At 43.5% G+C, this 18,156-nt stretch overlaps 1 protein-coding gene across 5 annotated transcripts in view; it reads left to right on the forward strand.

The window, feature by feature from the left end:
• The window catches only part of ACSL6 (acyl-CoA synthetase long chain family member 6), a 322,864-nt gene extending 313,907 nt beyond the window's left edge, over positions 1 to 8,957 (forward strand). For all 5 annotated transcript variants that reach the window (XM_073570889.1, XM_073570811.1, XM_073571039.1 and 2 more), the window contains exon 21: positions 8,333 to 8,957. In XM_073570889.1, the coding sequence (XP_073426990.1) occupies positions 8,333 to 8,473 (141 nt within the window). In that variant the 3' untranslated portion in view covers positions 8,474 to 8,957. The remainder of the gene's footprint in view (positions 1 to 8,332) is intronic.
• The last annotated feature ends 9,199 nt before the right edge of the window (positions 8,958 to 18,156 follow it).

Below are 18,156 nucleotides of genomic sequence, written 5' to 3' on the forward strand. Positions count from 1 at the left end.
GAACTATTTGACCGCCTCAGAGGGGCCAGGATCTTCTCCAAATTAGACATTAGAGGACCTTACAATCTGATCCGTATCCGTGCTGACGACGAGTGAAAGACTGCCTTTAACACTCGAGACGGACATTACCAGTATGTAGTCATGCCCATTGGTCTTTGCAATGCTCCTGCGGTATTTCAGGAATTCGTCAATGACCTCCTGTATTCTTGTGTCTTGGTATACTTGGATGACATTCTAATATTTTCCCCTGACCTCTCGTCCCAAAGGAGAAGTGTTCGCCTGGTACTATAGCGTCTTCGGGAGAATCGCCTGTACGCCAAGATCGAAAAGTATCTCTTTGAACAGAATTTGCTACCATTTCTGGGCTACGTTATCTCTGACACTGGATTGAAAATGGACCCGAGAAGCTTTCCGCTATTCTCGAATGGCCTTGACCCGTGGGAATAAGGGCCATACAACGGTTCCTAGGATTTGCCAATTACTACAGGCAGTTTATCCCTCACTTCTCCTCGGTAACCAAGCCTATTTCTGCCCTTACGCATAAAGGTAACAGCCCTAATTCTTGGACTATAGAGGCCGAAGAGGCCTTTCTAACTTTGAAACGTGCTTTTTCCTCAGCCCCGGTATTACATCGTCCTGAAGCCAGCCGACCCTTCGTGTTAGAAGTGGATGCCTCCTCCACCGGAGCTGGGGAGGTACTATCCCAGAAGTCCGCCTCCGGTCATTTGCTTCCCTGTGGGTTCTCCTCCAAAGCCTTTTCCCAGCAGAGTGCAATTACACGATCAGAGACCCGGAGCTATTAGCCATAAAATTGGCCCTGGAGGAGTGGCGTCATCTGCTAGAGGAGGCTGTCCATCCCTTCGTGATTTACTCCGACCACAAGAACTTGGCCTACCTCCAGTCTGCCCAGAGACTCAATCCTCGACAGGCCAAGTGGTCCTTGTTTTTTGCCCGCTTCGATTTCGAACTCCACTTTCGGCCCGGCAACAAAAACACCAAAGCTGATGCATTATCCAGGGTCTATCAACCGGCCGAGGCACCGGAGGAACCTTCACACATAATCGAACCCACTAAACTCATCGCGGTGGCTCCCGTGAATCTTCTTTCTCCGCCCCCAGGCAAGACTCTCGTGTCTGAGGATGCTAGAAGAAGGGTCTTATGCTGGGGCCATTCTTCTAAACTTGCTGGTCATGCCAGGACTAAGAAGACGTTGGCCCTCATCTCCCGCCACTACTGGTGGTCTACTCTTGGTCAAGATGTGATTGACTTTGTTGCCTCCTGTCCGTCCTGTGCCAAGAACAAAGTTCCTCGACGGCCTCCGTCTGGCTTGCTCCTTCCGTTGCCGGTTCCTACGACTCCTTGGGAACATATCGTCATGGATTTTATCACCGACCTGCCCTGCTCTTCCGGTTGCCCGGTGTTCCTGGTAGTTGTGGACCGCTTCTCCAAAATGGCGCATTTTGTCCCTCTGCCCGGACTGCCTTCGGCTCCTGAACTGGCCAAGGTCTTCATCCATCAGATCTTCATCCATCAGATCTTCAGACTCCATGGACTACCGCGACGTATAGTGTCTGACCGAGGGGTTCAATTCACCTCTCGTTTTTGGCGAGCACTGTGCAAACTCTTGGATGTATCACTAGATTTCTCCTCCGCTTACTCTTGGATGTATCACTAGATTTCTCCTCCGCTTACTATCCACAGTCTAACGGGCAGGTGGAGCGAACTAACCAAGCCTTGATAGGTTACCTGTTGTGAATTTGCATTCTGGCCTACCTCTGGTTACTAGTGAAGATAGTGGAGCTGGTTATATTGACAGAGGGTTCGCGAGTTCTCTTTCCGGGCTCCCTCTGGTGGTTACTGGAGGTAATGGAGCTGATCTAATTAACAGAGGCCTGCCACCTGATTTAATACAGCCGACTCCCTCTATCCCTGCTGGTGATTTTTTCCTGCCTCCTGAGGTCTTAGTTTCCAGCTCAGTCCCTGCATGCTCAGCTAAGTGTTCTTTTGCTATTGTTCACATTTGATCTGGTTTTGTCTATTTCAGTTTTGTGTGTTCAGCCAGCTCCGGCTGGGGCTGTGCTGAATTTCCATCCTTATGTTACTGCTTGTGCCAATTTGTTTTTGTCCCTTATTAGATTGGCCTCTTTTTGCCCTAATTTCAGAATATACCAGAGTGCTGATATAGTGGGCGAAGTCTAGTGACTTCAGTATTTTTCTATCAGACGTGTTGGGCACTTTTTGCAGGGTTTTTTGCGTGATTGCAGACAGACAGAGTCTTTCCTTTCCTGTCCTGTCTAGTTAGTGTGGGCCCCATCGTTTGCTCAGTCTATTCTCCTCCCCGTGTTTGTGTTTTCATCTTGTCTCACCGACAATATATGTTTGGGGGCCATCTCTTTCTTTGGGGTCTGCTCTGGGGCAGTTTAGATTTCCCCTTTCTTGCTTTAGGCTTATTTAGTTCTCCGGCTGTGTCGAGGCATCTAGGATCATCGTAGGTACGCTCCACGGCTACTGCTAGTTGTGTGGATAAGATCAGAGGTCTGCAATCCGCTTAGTTACCAACCTCTCTGGTTTTCTGTGGTTTAGCTTGGTCTTGCTTTCCTCCTCGGTGACCCAATCATAACGGTTACCTGCGTCACTTTTCCAATGCCCACCATGACGACTGGGTTGACCTTCTTCCCTGGGCTGAGTTCGCCTTCAATAACCATACCAGTGAGTCTTCAATCAAGTCTCCGTTCTCTGCCGTATTTGGCCCACATCCTGGTGCTCCCCTTCCGGTGACCCCTGCCTCAGAGGTACCTGCAGCCAATTCTTTGTCCACAGAATTTTCCAAAATATGGGCCGAGACCAACGCAGCACTCAAGAGAGACGGTGATCAGATGAAGAATCAAGCTGACAAGAGGAGACTGGATTCTCCTCCATATCGCATGGGTGAGAGGGTCTGGCTCTCATCCAAATATATCCTGCAGAAGTTGCCTTCTTTCAAGTTAGGTCCACGGTACATTGGTCCTTTTCAAGTTCTTGCACGTGTCAACAATGTCGCCTACAAGTTGAGGTTGCCTGCTTCGCTCCGAATCCCGAATAACTTCCATGTCTGTCTCCTGAAACCAGTGGTACTAAACCGTTTTCACTCTGCACCTGACTCTGCTTCTCAACCAGTTGGCACCGACAACATCTTTGAGGGATATACTAGCTATGAAAAGGGTTAGAGGGAGGACCTTTTTTCTTATTGATTGGAAAGGGTTTAGTCCTGAGGAGAGGTCCTGGGAACCCCAGGAGAATATCAACGCACCCCGCATTCTCAAGAAGTTTCTTGCCAGTCGCGAGGAGGGGCGGCTTAAGGGGGGGTACTGTTACCGCTGTCACGGCCGCCTCCACTCCTACTCACCTCCTCGCTCCAGCGGTGCTTCCTTCTCCACATCAGGCCTCGCACCATCTGACAGCTCCACGGTCGGCGGCGCCTCTGTGCATGCGCCGTAGGCCGCGCATCACCTCCTCTCCCTGACCCGGAAGCACCGCCGGACCAATGGGAGCTTGTGGACCAGGTATATCAGGCCGCCCTTCCCTAATGGAGGCGCCTGATCTCAGGTTCTCTAGCGTTTGGCCTTGCTGCTCTCAACAGCTATCTTGTCTTCCTGTTTTTGTCTCCCCAGCTCTGCCCTTGCCTGCCCGCCTGTCCTGTGTTCCAGCCATGCCTGCCTCTGAGTCCTTGCTTGCCCGCCTGTCCTGTGTTCCAGCCATGCCCGCCTCTGAGTCCTTGCCTGCCCGCCTGTCCTGTGTTCCAGCCGTGCCCACCTCTGAGTCCTTGCCTGCCTGCCTGTCCTGTGTTTCAGCTGTGCCCGCTTCTGAGTCCTTGCCCGCCTGTCCTGTGTTCCAGCCCTGCCCGTCTCTCCAGTGTCCTAGCCTGCCTGCCTGTCCTGTGTCCTAGCCTGTCTGCCTGTCCTGTGTTCTAGCCGTGCCAGTTTGTCCAGTGTCCTGTCCGTGCCTCCTGAGTTCCAGCTCTGTCCTATTGTACCACTGCTCCTTGTCCTCCAGTTCCACGGCTGGTCCGCCACCCACACTCCACTGCATCACCCCGTGCTCTCTCTCTGTCCCGTGGAGGGGCTCCAGCTTCCCTAAAGAGCCGCCCCTCTTGGTACCGGCTATCGTGTTACTCGAGACCCGGGGCCTGCTCCTAACGATCCCTGTATAGGGGTCGGCTCCACCTGGTCCGCTCGCCCAGGGGTCCTCGGTGCCACGATCCAGAGGGTCCACTCTTGGAGGTTTGCCTCGCCAAGCCGTAACACCTAATCTGCGACATTTTAAAGGATCATATGACATTTTGCTCTAAAATGGAACAAAAAGGTAAAAGGTTAAAAAAAGAATTTTGATTTGGCACAAAATGCATTAACCTACCTGTGCCGTTCTAAAGAATTTGGCATAAAATACAGCAATGACTATCGCAAGATGGAAAGAACTCACTTTAAAAAATTGCAAATGATGGATCAGGGCCAAAGTCTCCATTTTAACTTTTTCTCATTGAGAATGAGGTATATTGCCATCAGACACTCTCAGTAGTGTCAGTAGTGCAGTCTCTATTTCAAGTAATCATATGATAACACAGAAGAAAGATAGTTAAAGGCTTACCGGTACTTGCTAACCAAAAATGAAGTGTAAGGCCACGTGCACACATTGATTATGTGGTGAGTTTTTACATCAGTGTGTGTAAGCCACAACCAGGAATTGGGTGATAAATACAGAAGTGGTGACATGTTTCTATTTTACTTCTCCTCTGATTTTTCCTCTCCTGGTTTTGGCCAAATACTGAGGTAAAAAACTCACCAAGTACTCAATGTGTGCACGTGGCCTAAATGTTTGTGTGGAAATGATTGAGGCTGCGTTCCCATGATGAGCTTTTAGTGAACTTTTGATGTTGCAGATTTTCTGCACCATTTCTGCCCCCATTAAGTAAAATAGGTTACTTTCATTTTTTCGAAAAAAGCTCATTATGGAAATACAGCTGAGCTCGCTCATAAGAGTCTTTGTAAAATTTTGGTTACAATGTGCTCTTTCTCCTTTGGGGACATGACAGGAACAATACCACACTTCCTGCAAAAGTATAAAGTTCCATCTGCCTCTCGTATGCCGTACATACAGTGGGTTTGGAAAGTATTCAGACCCCTTTAAATCTTTCACTCTTTGTTTCATTGCATCCATTTGGTAAATTCAAAAAAGTTCATTTTTTTCTCATTAATGTGCAATCTGCATCCCATCTTGACTGGAAAAAAAACAGAAATGTAGATATTTTTGCAAATTTATTAAAAAAGAAATACTGAAATATCACGTGGTCATAAGTATTTAGACCCTTTTCGCATTCATATTTAAGTCACATGCTGTCCATTTCCTTGTGATCCTCCTTGAGATGGTTCTACTCCTTCATTGGAGTCCAGTTGTGTTTAATTTAACTTATAGGACTTGATTTGCAAAGGCACACACCTGTCTATATAAGACCTCACAGCTCACAGTGCATGTCAGACCAAATGAAAATAATGAGGTCAAAGGAACTGGCTAAGGAGCTCAGAGACAGAATTGTGGCAAGGCACAGATCTGGCCAAGGTTACAAAAGAATTTCTGCAGTATTCAAGGTTCCTAAGAGCACAGTGACCTCCATAGTCCTTAAATGGAAGAAGTTTGGGACCACCAGAAGATTTCCTAGCCCTGGTCGTCCAGCCAATCTGAGCAATTGTGGGAGAAGAGCCTTGGTGAGAGAGGTAAAGAAGAACTCCTAGATCACTGTGGCTTAGCTCCACAGATGCAGTAGGGAGATAGGAGAAAGTTCCACAAAGTCAACTATCACTGCAGCCCCCCACCAGTCGGGCCTTCATGGCAGAGTGGTCCGACGGACGCCTCTCCTCAGTGCAAGACATAAGAAAGCAGGCCTAGAGTTTGCTAAAAAACACATGAAGGACTCCGAGACTATGAGAAATTAGAGTCTCTGGTCTGATGAGATGAAGATAGAACTTTTTGGTGATAATTCTAAGCGGTATCTGTGGAGAAAACCAGTCTCTGCTCATCACCTGCTCAATATAATCCCAACAGTGAAATATGGTGGTGGTAGCATCATGCTATGGAGGTGTTTTTCAGCTGCAGGGACAGGATGACAGGTTGCAATTTAAGGAAACATGAATGCGGCCAAGTACAGACATATACTGGATGAAAACCTCTTCCAGAGTGCTCTGGACGTCAGACTTGGCCGAAGGTTCACCTTCCAACAAGACAATGACCCTAAGTACACAGCTAAAATAGCAAAGGCGTTATCACACTGCTGCAATGCAGGTAGTTGCAGGCTCCACTAGATGGCAATAAAGTGGAAGCAGGAATGCACCTAAACAGAGCTGGCCTGCAGTGCAGCAGTGAAGCTACCAAAGGTGACAGCAGAATAGTCAAGGCGGGTCAAATCCTAGACTGTAGTGCAGTACCAAAGGAATAAGCAAACTCATGGTCAGAGACAAGCCAGGGAATCATTAACGATCGGGAGTGGATAAGCCAAAGGACAGAAGCAGGTCAGGATACAAGCCAAGTCAAAACCAGGCAGTCAGCACACTGAAGGGAAATTCTGAGTCAAGATGGGAATAGGGGAAAACAGAGACACGGGTTCAGACAGCAAATACAGCAGGACAAATCAGAGCAATCAGTCAGCTACTGCAGCACTAGTCAAAAACTATAGCTGACATCGCCTTCAGTAAGTGGCAGCGATAAATGGCCAACCTGAACCCAGACTGAGGCTGGGAAAGGTTAACTCTTGACATGACCAGACCGGGAAAAAGGGAAAACAGGACTCAAAACCCGGTCTGGATCATGACAGGAGTGGCTACAGAATAACTCTAGGACTATTCATAACTGGCCCTGCCAGAGCAATGACATAAACCCAATTGAGCATCTCTGGAGAGACCTGAAAATGGCTGTCCACCAAAGTTCACCATCCAACCTGACGGAACTGCAGAGGATCTGCTAGGAAGAATGGCAGAGAATCCCTAAATCCAGGTGTGAAAAACTTGTTGCATCATTCCCAAGAATGGCTGTGCTAGCTCAAAAGGGTGCTTCTACTCAATATTGAGCAAAGGGTTTGAATACTTATGACAATGTGATAAATCAGTTTTTCTTTTTTAATAAAATTGCAAACATTTCTGTTTTTTTTTCAGTCAAGATGGGGTGCAGAGTGTACATTAATGAGAAGCAAAATGAACTTTTTTGAATTTACCAAATGTTTGCAATGTAACAAAGAGTGAAAAATGTAAAGGGAATCTGTCACCCTTGTTTTTGACTATGAGCTGCCGCCACTGACATCAGGGGCTTATCTACAGCATTCTACAATGCTGTAGATAAGCCCCCGATGTAACCTGAAAGATAAGAAAAAAGAGTTAGATTATACTCACCGGGGGGGCGGTCCGGTCTTGGTCCGATGGGTGTTGCGGTCTGGCGCCTTCCATCTTCTAACGGTGACGTCCTCTTCATTCCTTCCTGTTGTGGCTCTGGCGCAGGTGCACTGCTCTGCCCTGTTGAGGGCAGAGCAGAATACTGCAGTGCGCAGGCGCCGGACCTCTCCCGACGCCTGCGCACTGCAGGACTCTGCTCTGCCCTCAACAGGGCAAAGCAGTGCGCCTGCGCAGGAGCCGCGACGGGAAGGAAAGAAGAGGATGGCATCTTATGAAGATGGGAGGCGCCGGACCGGACGGCGACACCCATCGGACCGGACCGAATGCCGGGGTGAGTATAATCTAACTCTTTTTTCTTATCTTTCAGGTTACATTGGGGGGCTTTTCTACAGCATTGCAGAATTCTGTAGATAAGCCCCTGATGTCAGTGGCGGCAGTTCATAGTAGAAAAAAAGGGTGACAGATTCGCTTTAAAGGGATCTGAATACTTTCCGTACCCACTTTACCTGCCAACCCCATTCCCTCAGAAGTAACATTGTTTATGCCTTATCTTTACATTCCATGTGAATGGGGCTATCACTACAGTACTCCATATTTGCCAGAATACATGTACAACCCCTTTAAGAAACAGTTTTCACATTATTGAAAGGGTTGTCTCGTTTCAAATATTTTAGCCTGTCAGTTCAGAGATGAAAAAAATTACAAAATGACCATTTACTTACCCACCTCTGGTCCAGCGATGCCTCTGCACTGCTCTAGTTTTTGACATCACGTAAACCGCACTGCAGCCAATCACTCATAAAAATCTTAGATTTTTTTTATATATAACTATGTCCATGGATTAGTAATATTCGACAGGTCGCAGTCTATGTAATGCATGCTAAGATTTATAAATTTTTAATAATTATGTTTTGTCTCAGGTGAAAGCAGTTCACATCCATAAGGAGATGTTCACTGTACAAAATGGCTTACTGACTCCAACACTTAAAGCAAGGAGACGTGAACTCAGAGACTTCTTCAAACAAGAGATCGAGGAGCTTTACGCTACAGTTTCTGTGTGACAAACTGTGGACCTCCAAACTCCCAGTAATATGTCTACTGTCATGCAGAAGTCATCCCAATGTCTGGATACTTTCCCCCCTTAATTTTGGATTTTATTTCCTTTAACCCAGTCAAAGTGCTTGGAATGCATAAACGCAAAGAAAGACGAGAAAGGTTACATGAAGCCGTTCCTAATTTTCTGTTATGTTACTAGCATGTACTGTACAGCAGCAGCCATCTGAAGGCTATGGCCGATAGTCCAGGACACCGGCGCAGCTTCTAGAAGGACACTTTGTTTTTAAGCACAGAAAATATTTTAGAATTAAACTACAGTTTAACAAGTGCACGAACCATAAAAAGGACAAGACATTCACCTGTTTTCTGGATTGCAAGGGCAGACATGTCCTTTTTATATAGCGGTACATATTTGCGCAAGCTGTGTAAAATGTTTAAAAAGATTTCAAGAAATTATTAATTTTCAATAAAATAACTATAATGGTATAATTTACAGACTCATTCACTTTATTTATGTAGGTTGTATCCTTCCCATATAACATTTGCCTGCCGGCTCAGGTTTGTTGTGGAAAAACAAATTGCACTTTACTTACTATCCCATATGCAGAGCTGTGTCCAGTACTTGCGTATAGGCTGCAGCGGTGCCATTACATCAATAGTGCTGCAGCCAATCACTGAGTTCTGCAATGTAGATGGCACAAGCTTCTGAGCTTAGTGATTGGCTGCAGCACTGTTAGGCTGAGTTCACAAGTGGCGTTTTTTTTCGTGTTTCCGCGGTGGTTTTAAACGTGCGATTTTGCCATGAAAACGTGAAAAATAAGCATCCCATGCATTCCTATGGGATTCCGCAATGCTGTGCTAATGCTGCGGTTTTTTCCGCGGCGGAATCAGTTCGCGGTAAAAAACGCAGCATGCTCATTAATTTAGCGTAATCGCGGCGATCCCGCACCCATAGGAATGCATTGTTCTGCTTACTTTCCGCATGTGGCTGTGCACACCATGCGAAAAGTAAGCAGAACATTTGCAGATGGTACCCACGGTCCGGAGGAGAAGAGACTGTCCTCTGGGCTCTGGGCACCATATCCCTGTAAAAAATAGAATTTAAAATAAAAAATATTGTTATTCTTACCTTCCGGCGTCCCGCGCAGCCTTCCCGCCTCTCTCCACGCTCCCGGTCCCAGTAATCCTTTGCGAGAAGAGAAGAGAGAGGCGGGAAGGCTGCACGGGACGCCGGAAGGTAAGAATAACAATATTTTTTATTTTTTTATTATTTTTTACATCCTATCTTTTACTACTAATGCTGCATAGGCAGCATCAGTAGTAAAAAGTTGGTCACACACGTCAAACATTATGTTTGACGAGTGTGACCAACCTGTCAATCAGTTCTCCAAGCGATGCTACAGATCGCTTGGAACAGAAAAAAGAACAAAGCGACCAGCCTATGAATAGGGAACACCACATGTATGAGTAAAAAATGTATGAAGTTTATTGAATACATCCAACACAGACATGGAATAACACAGACTCCATAAAAACATTTAAAAACATGTGGAAAAGTGGTAAGTCAAATCATGAAATAATGATATGATAAACCTCCCACATCAACAGACCCCACAGACAATGTATGAATGAGCACTATAAAGTGTCTAATGAGGAACAGTCTCTAAAACAAACAAATGAAAAAAGGCATTAAACATGAAAAATCAAAATGCCTGACTGGTTTGGAAAGAGAACTATTCACAGCACCATTAATATATTAAGCACATATGAAACCCCTGAACTGGCATCTATGTACTCACTGATGTAGTTAATGAGCACACACTCCTGTGGACTGCATATAACTAAAAAAAAAAAGTTGAACAGATGGAATAATATAAAAAGCCCATATGGGACAGCAGTACTAATGCCCTTGCACCTCCAATAAGGTTGTTGCAGACATACAGACCACAAATGGCAGAGACAATGAAGGCAGAAAAGGTCAAATAAACCAAAGCTCCATAATATGCCAGTGCATATGAAAAATAAAGTGCCTGGTGCTTCTGTGGGATGAGTGTGCGGGGGAAGCAAACCCCACGCGTATCGCCACCAGAAAGTGGCTTTCTCAAGGGAGAAATAAAGCGCTGTAACCATGAATGTGTTGGTCATATAAATACCCTAAATACAGGTGAAGTATAATGAGATGAGAACCTTACCAACATAGGGCGGCGAGAGATGCATGTGGCCGGGGCCATCTTGTCAGTGTTACGACGTTTAGCAATAAAGTTCTTTGAAAACAAACCTCACTGAAATAAAGCGGCCGGGTAATATTGCAACCACGGCCATATTGTCAATGAAAACCGCTGACAATAAAGATAAATGAACAAGTCGCGCATGCGCAGAGGCGAGTTTGCTGAAGTGAGGCCACAAAACGCTAATAGAAAACTAAACAATATTTATATGGCATCTATACATAAACAGATAAATAACAACAAATGCTATGCGCTTGTACAGATGTCCAAATACTGCATATGCAAAAATAAACGACATATGCACCACATACGTCACCACAAATATATCAAAAGATGGATGCTGAATATTACACAAATGAGTCTAAAGAATAAATAATCAATTATGATTGATTATAAATAAAACTTTTCATGCAAAATAAGCAATGTTTTTATTTGTTATAACCCTGTTTTGCTATATGCAAATATATAAATTGCGACCCATAATGCCAGAAAAGTGTATTTAGTAGTCTACAAAGGACTTGTTTTGTTGTATAGCAAGGGCACATTGATGTGTAAACATCCAGTCAAAAAAAGCCTCTAAGATGCATGTGTGGAATTCAACACATGTGAACACGAGCCTATTTGAAAAATACATTTGCGCCCAGAAGAAAAATAGATAATCAGTTATGATTCATTATGAATGAAACTTTTCATGCAGAAAGAGCAATGTTTTTATTTGTTTTAACCTTGTTTAGTTGTATGGACATATATAAATTGAAACCCAAAATGCCAGAAAAGTGTATTTAGTAGTCTACAAAGGACTTGTTTTGTTGTATAGCAAGGGCACATCGATGTGTAAATATCCAGTCAAAAAAAGCCTCTAAGATGCATGTGTGGAATTCAACACATGTGAACACAAGCCTATTTGAAAAATACATTTGCGCCCAGAAGAAAAAATGGATAATCAGTTATGATTCATTATGAATGAAACTTTTCATGCAGAAAGAGCAATGTTTTTATTTGTTTTAACCTTGTGTTGTTATATACACATATATAAATTGCAACCCATAATGTCAGAAAGGGAGGGGGGGAAAAAAAAAAAGGCTGCATCAAATAATGCATGAATACATTGATTTTAGCGTGAGTCCATATGCCTTAAATAAACATCAATTGTTTTGCAGAAAATCAACACGCAAAACACTTGTACACAATCATAGTCCATAAGAATGGACATAGGACCATAGACTTGTATTTCACATAAACATGCTCTGCTGTAATCACAAATAACACGCAAGCTGTAGTGCTATGAATGACTGGATTTGGTAGTCAACTGGCTAAAGGATGGTGCTGTGAATAGCTAGAAATAATGGTCAACTGACTGAAAGATATTAATAAATAATAAACAGTTTGCAGCCAAGACATAACCAGCCAGAATATAAAAAATATGTATATATACATATATATATATATATATATATAAATACTAGTACATCCAAATGCTTTGCGAAAACAAATCCTTTGATGCATGAAAAAACATAAAAATGAAAATGAATGAAAAATGACAAATGAAAAAATGAACCACATGGATGGGCATAATGTTAACCATCAGAACTGGTGTGGTCAAAAAGATAGGACCATAGAGTGATACTATGAATAGTTAGTCAACTGACTTGACATGTGGACCAAGAATATAAGGTCAACAATTAACAGCAAATGACTTCAAAAAGGCAACTTCAAGGAAAACCCTCAAAAAGAAGCACCATAGGCAAAAAAAAAAAAAAAAAAAAGATGAAATAGTCCACCTCGAAGAGTCCATGAATCTTATTACAAAAGAAGAAAGTGGAGATTTGCTAGGTCGATTTTATGCTATTCCAATTAAAGGTTATCAAAAGTCCTGGAACAATAATCCTTGGAACAGGCCAGGACCCCAAATGGTCACCTGGAATACAAGGAAAGAGAAGTGTAAACATCCAAAATTATCCATAAAAGCCGGAGAATAAAAGCTCTTCATTTAGTCCCTGTGGTGCCATGCTTTTTAGATTATAAATCCAGCGCGACTCTCTACGGAGCAGTTCTTTTGTTGGATTCCCACCACGAATATTGCTCTGTATTTGATCCACTACTAAAACCCGTAAACCCTGATGCCTGCCCCCATGATGATCCAAAAAATGGCTCGCCACAGAGGTAATAGGCTTACCCTTCTCACGATCCATTTTGGCCTTGTTCATGTTTGAGATGTGCTGTTGCACTCTACGTCTGAGTTCTTGACTGGTTTGACCTACGTAGATTTTAGGACACTGGCAAACAAGTAAATAAATCACATTTCGAGATTTGCAATTGGAATAGTGCCTCAATTGGATTGTGCCTGGAAAAATAGGGAGTGTAATGGTATCAGAAGCAATCATAAATGGACAAATGGTACATCCACCGCAAGGAAACGAACCTGATAGACGATGTCCAGTACCAATCCTTGTTGTTGGTCGTTGGAAATGGCTGGTAGTTAAATGATCCTTCAAATTCTTAGCCTTTTTGGCTATTATTTTTGGTCTATCAGAAAGAAAAGGTTTTAATTTAGTTTCATTCAGTAGAATTCCCCAATGCCTATCTAATATTTGATAAATCTCACACCACTGGTTGTTATAAGGGGTGATCAAATTGATAGTACAGGGGGAATTTCGAGATTTAGGTTGAAGCAATACAGACCTCTCATTGATCAATGCTCTCTGATATGCCTGAGAAATTACTTTGCGTGGATAGCCCCTTTCTACAAACCGATTAGTAAGATCTCTAGCTCCTTCTCGGAAATCCGAGTCAGTAGTACAATTGCGTCTTACCCGCAAGAATTGTCCCTTAGGTATTTTGTTACGCAAATGTTGAGGATGAAAACTGGAAAAGTGTAACAAGCTGTTTGTTGCAGTGGCCTTCCGGAAAAGCTTGGTCTGAATGGCAATACCAATTTTCATGATTCTCAAATCCAAGAAATCCACAGTCTCATTTGAAAAAGAAGCTGTCAAAGAAATATTGAATGGATTAATGTTAAGCTGCTCTACAAAATGATGACAATCCTCCAATGAACCAGTCCAAAAAATTAGGACATCATCAATGTACCTGAACCAACGATAAACGCTGGTTCGAAAAATGGACAGGGGGCGCACCTGTGTCTCCTCCCACCAACCCAAAAAAAGGTTGGCATACGAAGGCGCACAGAGCGCCCCCATAGCGGTGCCAGACACCTGTTTATAGAAAACACGATCAAAAACAAAATAGCTGTTAGAGAGTACAAAATGCAATAAGTCTAACAGAAAAGATTGATGTCTCCGGTCACCTGTTATTTGTTTATTGAAAAAATAGGAAACAGCATCCATTTCTTGGGTATGTCCAATACAAGTGTACAAGGACTCAACGTCCATAGTTACAAGCACGGTGTTGTCAGGTACTTCCAGGTCCTGAAGTAGTCGGATCAAATGGGATGTGTCTTGAATGAAAGAATCTAAGGAGACAACAAATGGCTGTAGAAAGTTATCAATATAAATGCACGGTCTTTCAAAAAGACTGCCAATGCCGGCCACAATGGGCCTACCCGGTGGTTCAGAAATTGACTTATGCACCTTTGGTAACAAATATAGAGTGGGAACAACAGGATGGTGCGTTGTTAAAAAATCAAACTCACTCTTATTTAAAATGTTGTTTTGCTTAGCAGACATAAGTAGTCGATCAAGTTTACTTTTAAAAACCACAGTAGGGTCCGATGGTAAGACCTGATAACATGATCCGTTACTCAATTGGCGTTTAGCCTCTTTGACATACATCTCATGTGGCCACAAAACAATGTTTCCACCTTTGTCCGCTTCTTTAATGAAAAAGGACCTGTTATTCTTAAGTTTATTAAGAGCCAGTCTCTCCCTAGATCCCAGATTTTCTCCCTGCTTGCTTGTGACACTAAGCTGAGCAATTTCTTTGCTAACTATATTATAAAAAATCTGTATAGTCGGAAACAAAACAAAGGAGGGTGTAGCCTGTGACGGTAAACGCCATGATCGATTGGGGGCACTCCCCATGGCCTCATTTTCTTGTAAAAGAGAGAGGAGGTCACTGAAGACCTGCCTCTCATCCTGTGGCAATGTATCAATTATTGACGGCTGATGATAGAGCATCTTAAAAGTCAATTGCCTACAGAATAAATATAGATCCTTAGTCAAGGTAAATCTGTCCAAATTGTTCATGGGTGCAAAAGAAAGCCCCCTGGACAAAACTGATTTCTCTATATCAGATAAAATATAGTCAGACAGGTTTATAATACGTAAATTACCTGTAGACGTCATATTTCCAGCAGGATCTATTTCTTCCTGTGTTGTCTCAATTGCCTCTTGTAGGTGCGTGACCAGTCCTTGTAACGGCGGCTCCTCTTTTTGGAATACGATTCGTTTTCTGTGACCCCTCCTGATGCGTTTTCCTGATCGCTGCCGCCTGACGATAAAAAATCACTTGTGGAGGAATCACCTGTATTTGCTGATACGTTTGGAACTTGGTTCCTCTGGTTGCGATTACCACTGTATTTGTTAAATCTTTTATTCCCGTGGTGTGTCCACCTGAATACGTGCTGACTGTCAAAATCTGCTTTGTCACGCAGAAACTTCTTTTTCTTGTTTTGTATAATTTCTTGTTCAAAATTATCAATGGTTTCCTTCAAACGTAACTGAAACGGTTTGACTAAACTCGCCTCATCAAAACTTGTTAATAAAATCTCCTAAATGTTTTTAAATGTTTTTATGGAGTCTGTGTTATTCCATGTCTGTGTTGGATGTATTCAATAAACTTCATACATTTTTTACTCATACATGTGGTGTTCCCTGTTCATAGGCTGGTCGCTTTGTTCTTTTTTCTGTCACATATTTTTGACTAGTCTCTGGTGAACCCCTCTTTCCAGTGGTGCCCTCCATTTTTGTTCACAGATCGCTTGGAAAACGCTAGCATTCTGCAAGCTAATTACGCTTGCAAAACGCTAGTTTTTCCGCGGGAAAATCGCAGGAATTTAAAATGCGATTTTCCCGCGGAATGGAATCCGGAATTCTCGCGGTAATTTCCGCGAGAGTTCCGCTACGTGTGAACGTAGCCTAAGTGTGACGTCACCACTGCAGTCAAGAATAGAGACCCGAGCAACATTGGGGACACAGTGGTAGACTCAAGAGGGTAAGAAAATGCAGTTTCATTTTTTATTATAAACTGATCCGGCAGGTAAAAGTTTTCTGAAAGGTGATAACTCCTTTAAGGTGTTACATTTTAGCTTGTTGAATTTTCAATAGATTGGTATGGAAATATAAAAATGAGATATAATTAACCCCTTTATAATTGGGACATTTTCTGATTTCAATTTTTTTCTCCCATTTTTCCAAGAGCTGTAACTTGCCTTTTTACTGTCAACATAGCTTGAATAGCTAATATGATTTATGTAAGGGCTTGCTCACACCAGCGTATAAATTGAAAAAGTGCTATCCATTGTTTTATCAGATAGCTCTCAGACCAAAGTTATTCAATTTTTTATTTCACTGAACGAATGTATTAATAGAAAAAAATCACAGAATGCTGCGATTTCACATTGAAATCAGATGCCACTCACCCATACAAGTCTGTGAGTGCGTGGAAAACATTGGACATCTGAGTGCAGTCCAATTTCCGCAGTCTCATAGAATGGAGATGTAGAAATATTTTTCTCCATCTTTTCCTAACAGTGTGCTGCAATTCAGTCATACTATTTTTCTGCTTATTTCATGTACTGTGTTCCATTGAGTATTCATTTTTTCTTTCCTGAGTTATGGGCCTTGTTATTTAGTGTCCCCAATATTTTAACATTTATGGTCATTACTAAAGGGGCGCTGCTCAAGATGCACCCTGTATTAAACATAAAGGAAGGCCTCATACACATTCTGTTCAAATTATCATGTAGTAGTGGTCCTAGACTCATAAATGATATGCACTAAGTGCAAAGCCTATGAAAAATTGCAAGCAGAGTTATCCATACACCCTTAAAGGCTCCAACTGAAGAGCCTCATAAAATAATTAAAAAAGTGTAGTTATGATGCTTCTACACTCATATAGGCTGTGCTCACAGTGCAAAGCCAGAAAAAAATGTAGGGAGGATCATTCATACACCCTTGAAGGCAGCAGCTGGAGAGCCACATTCAAATACTGAAGATTAAAATCACTTTATGCGCTGCTGTCATCTAGTGGTGTGGAAAATTCGGAGCTAATCCAGGCTTTGATCATTTTTATCAGAGTGAGCCTCGCAGCATTTTCTGTTGACAGCAAAAGCACCTGTTATGACCCCCTCCCAACAGCACTAAAAACCTGATAGACAAAACACTAGCTGCAGGGCAGCATAACACCTCCGAGGCATAGAGGAACAAATTATGACAGGTGTTCTGCTTTGAGACCCAATAGTTGAAGGTCGCAGAGGAATTAGGGAGTACGCTGGCTTTGCTTGACCATCTTTAAAAACTTTTCCCTGCTTGTCAAAAATACACAGTTATCAGGGCCTGGACACTGGGAGGGTGTCAAGAAATTAGCCCAGGCCTTGACTTCTGCCTCTTCTGTACCTGGTGTGTGTCTCCCTCTCCTTTCTTCTTTGGTTGGGTAAAGAAACTTGCCCCCTGCCGCTAGCTTTGTCTGATGTAAATTTTTTCAACTTATTTTGCACAATGACAATCTGGTATAGCACCATTTTAGTAGACCTCTCCTCCTCAGGAAGGAGAGATGCAAGATTCTCCTTGTTGCGTGAGTTATATTCCTAAATGAATGTAATGTGAGAGTCATGGGAAAGGCAACCATACATACAGTCAGCCATATGTGCTAAGGTCCCTATAGCCAACACTTCCCTCACTCCACTTTGTTGACGACTCTCCATCTTCTCCTCCTCCCTGTGTTCCTCCTCCTTCCCTCCTCAGCCAATCCACATAGGAGTAGGAGAGATGAAGCTTGTGTGGGTACTAGCCTCTGTTGTGCTAGCAACCAGCTCCTGCTCCTTCAACTCTGCCTCCACCTCCTTACTGTTACCTAATACGTGCTGAGCAGATAAGATAAGGCTGAGCTGGGTAGTATCTCCCTGTCTCATGACTTCCTCCATCTCCACCTGGTCCACATGCAAAGCTTCATGTTTAATTGTCCGCAGTGACTGTTTAAGTAGGCACAAAAGTGGGATCGTTGCACAAATGTCAGACATCAGTGTCCACTCTTCAGCTGTTATGTGTGGAGGGTAACCAGAATACTGACATGCGTGTTGGAGTTGGTTTTCCACAACTTGCCTCTGCTGCTCACAAATCCTTGACAGCATGTGCAGTGTGGAGGTCCAACATGTGGTCACATTGCACACCAGTCGATGAGCTGGCAATTGCATGTGCTGCTGCAGCACTGCCAGAGTGGAGGCAGCTGCAGCTGAGTTGCGGAAATGGGCGCTGATGCGGCATACCTTGACCAGAAGCTCTAGC

The sequence above is a fragment of the Dendrobates tinctorius genome, unplaced genomic scaffold (genome assembly GCF_039654945.1).
Source record: "Dendrobates tinctorius isolate UK_male_01 unplaced genomic scaffold, ASM3965494v1 ptg000001l, whole genome shotgun sequence".
Taxonomy (NCBI): Eukaryota; Metazoa; Chordata; class Amphibia; order Anura; family Dendrobatidae; genus Dendrobates; species Dendrobates tinctorius.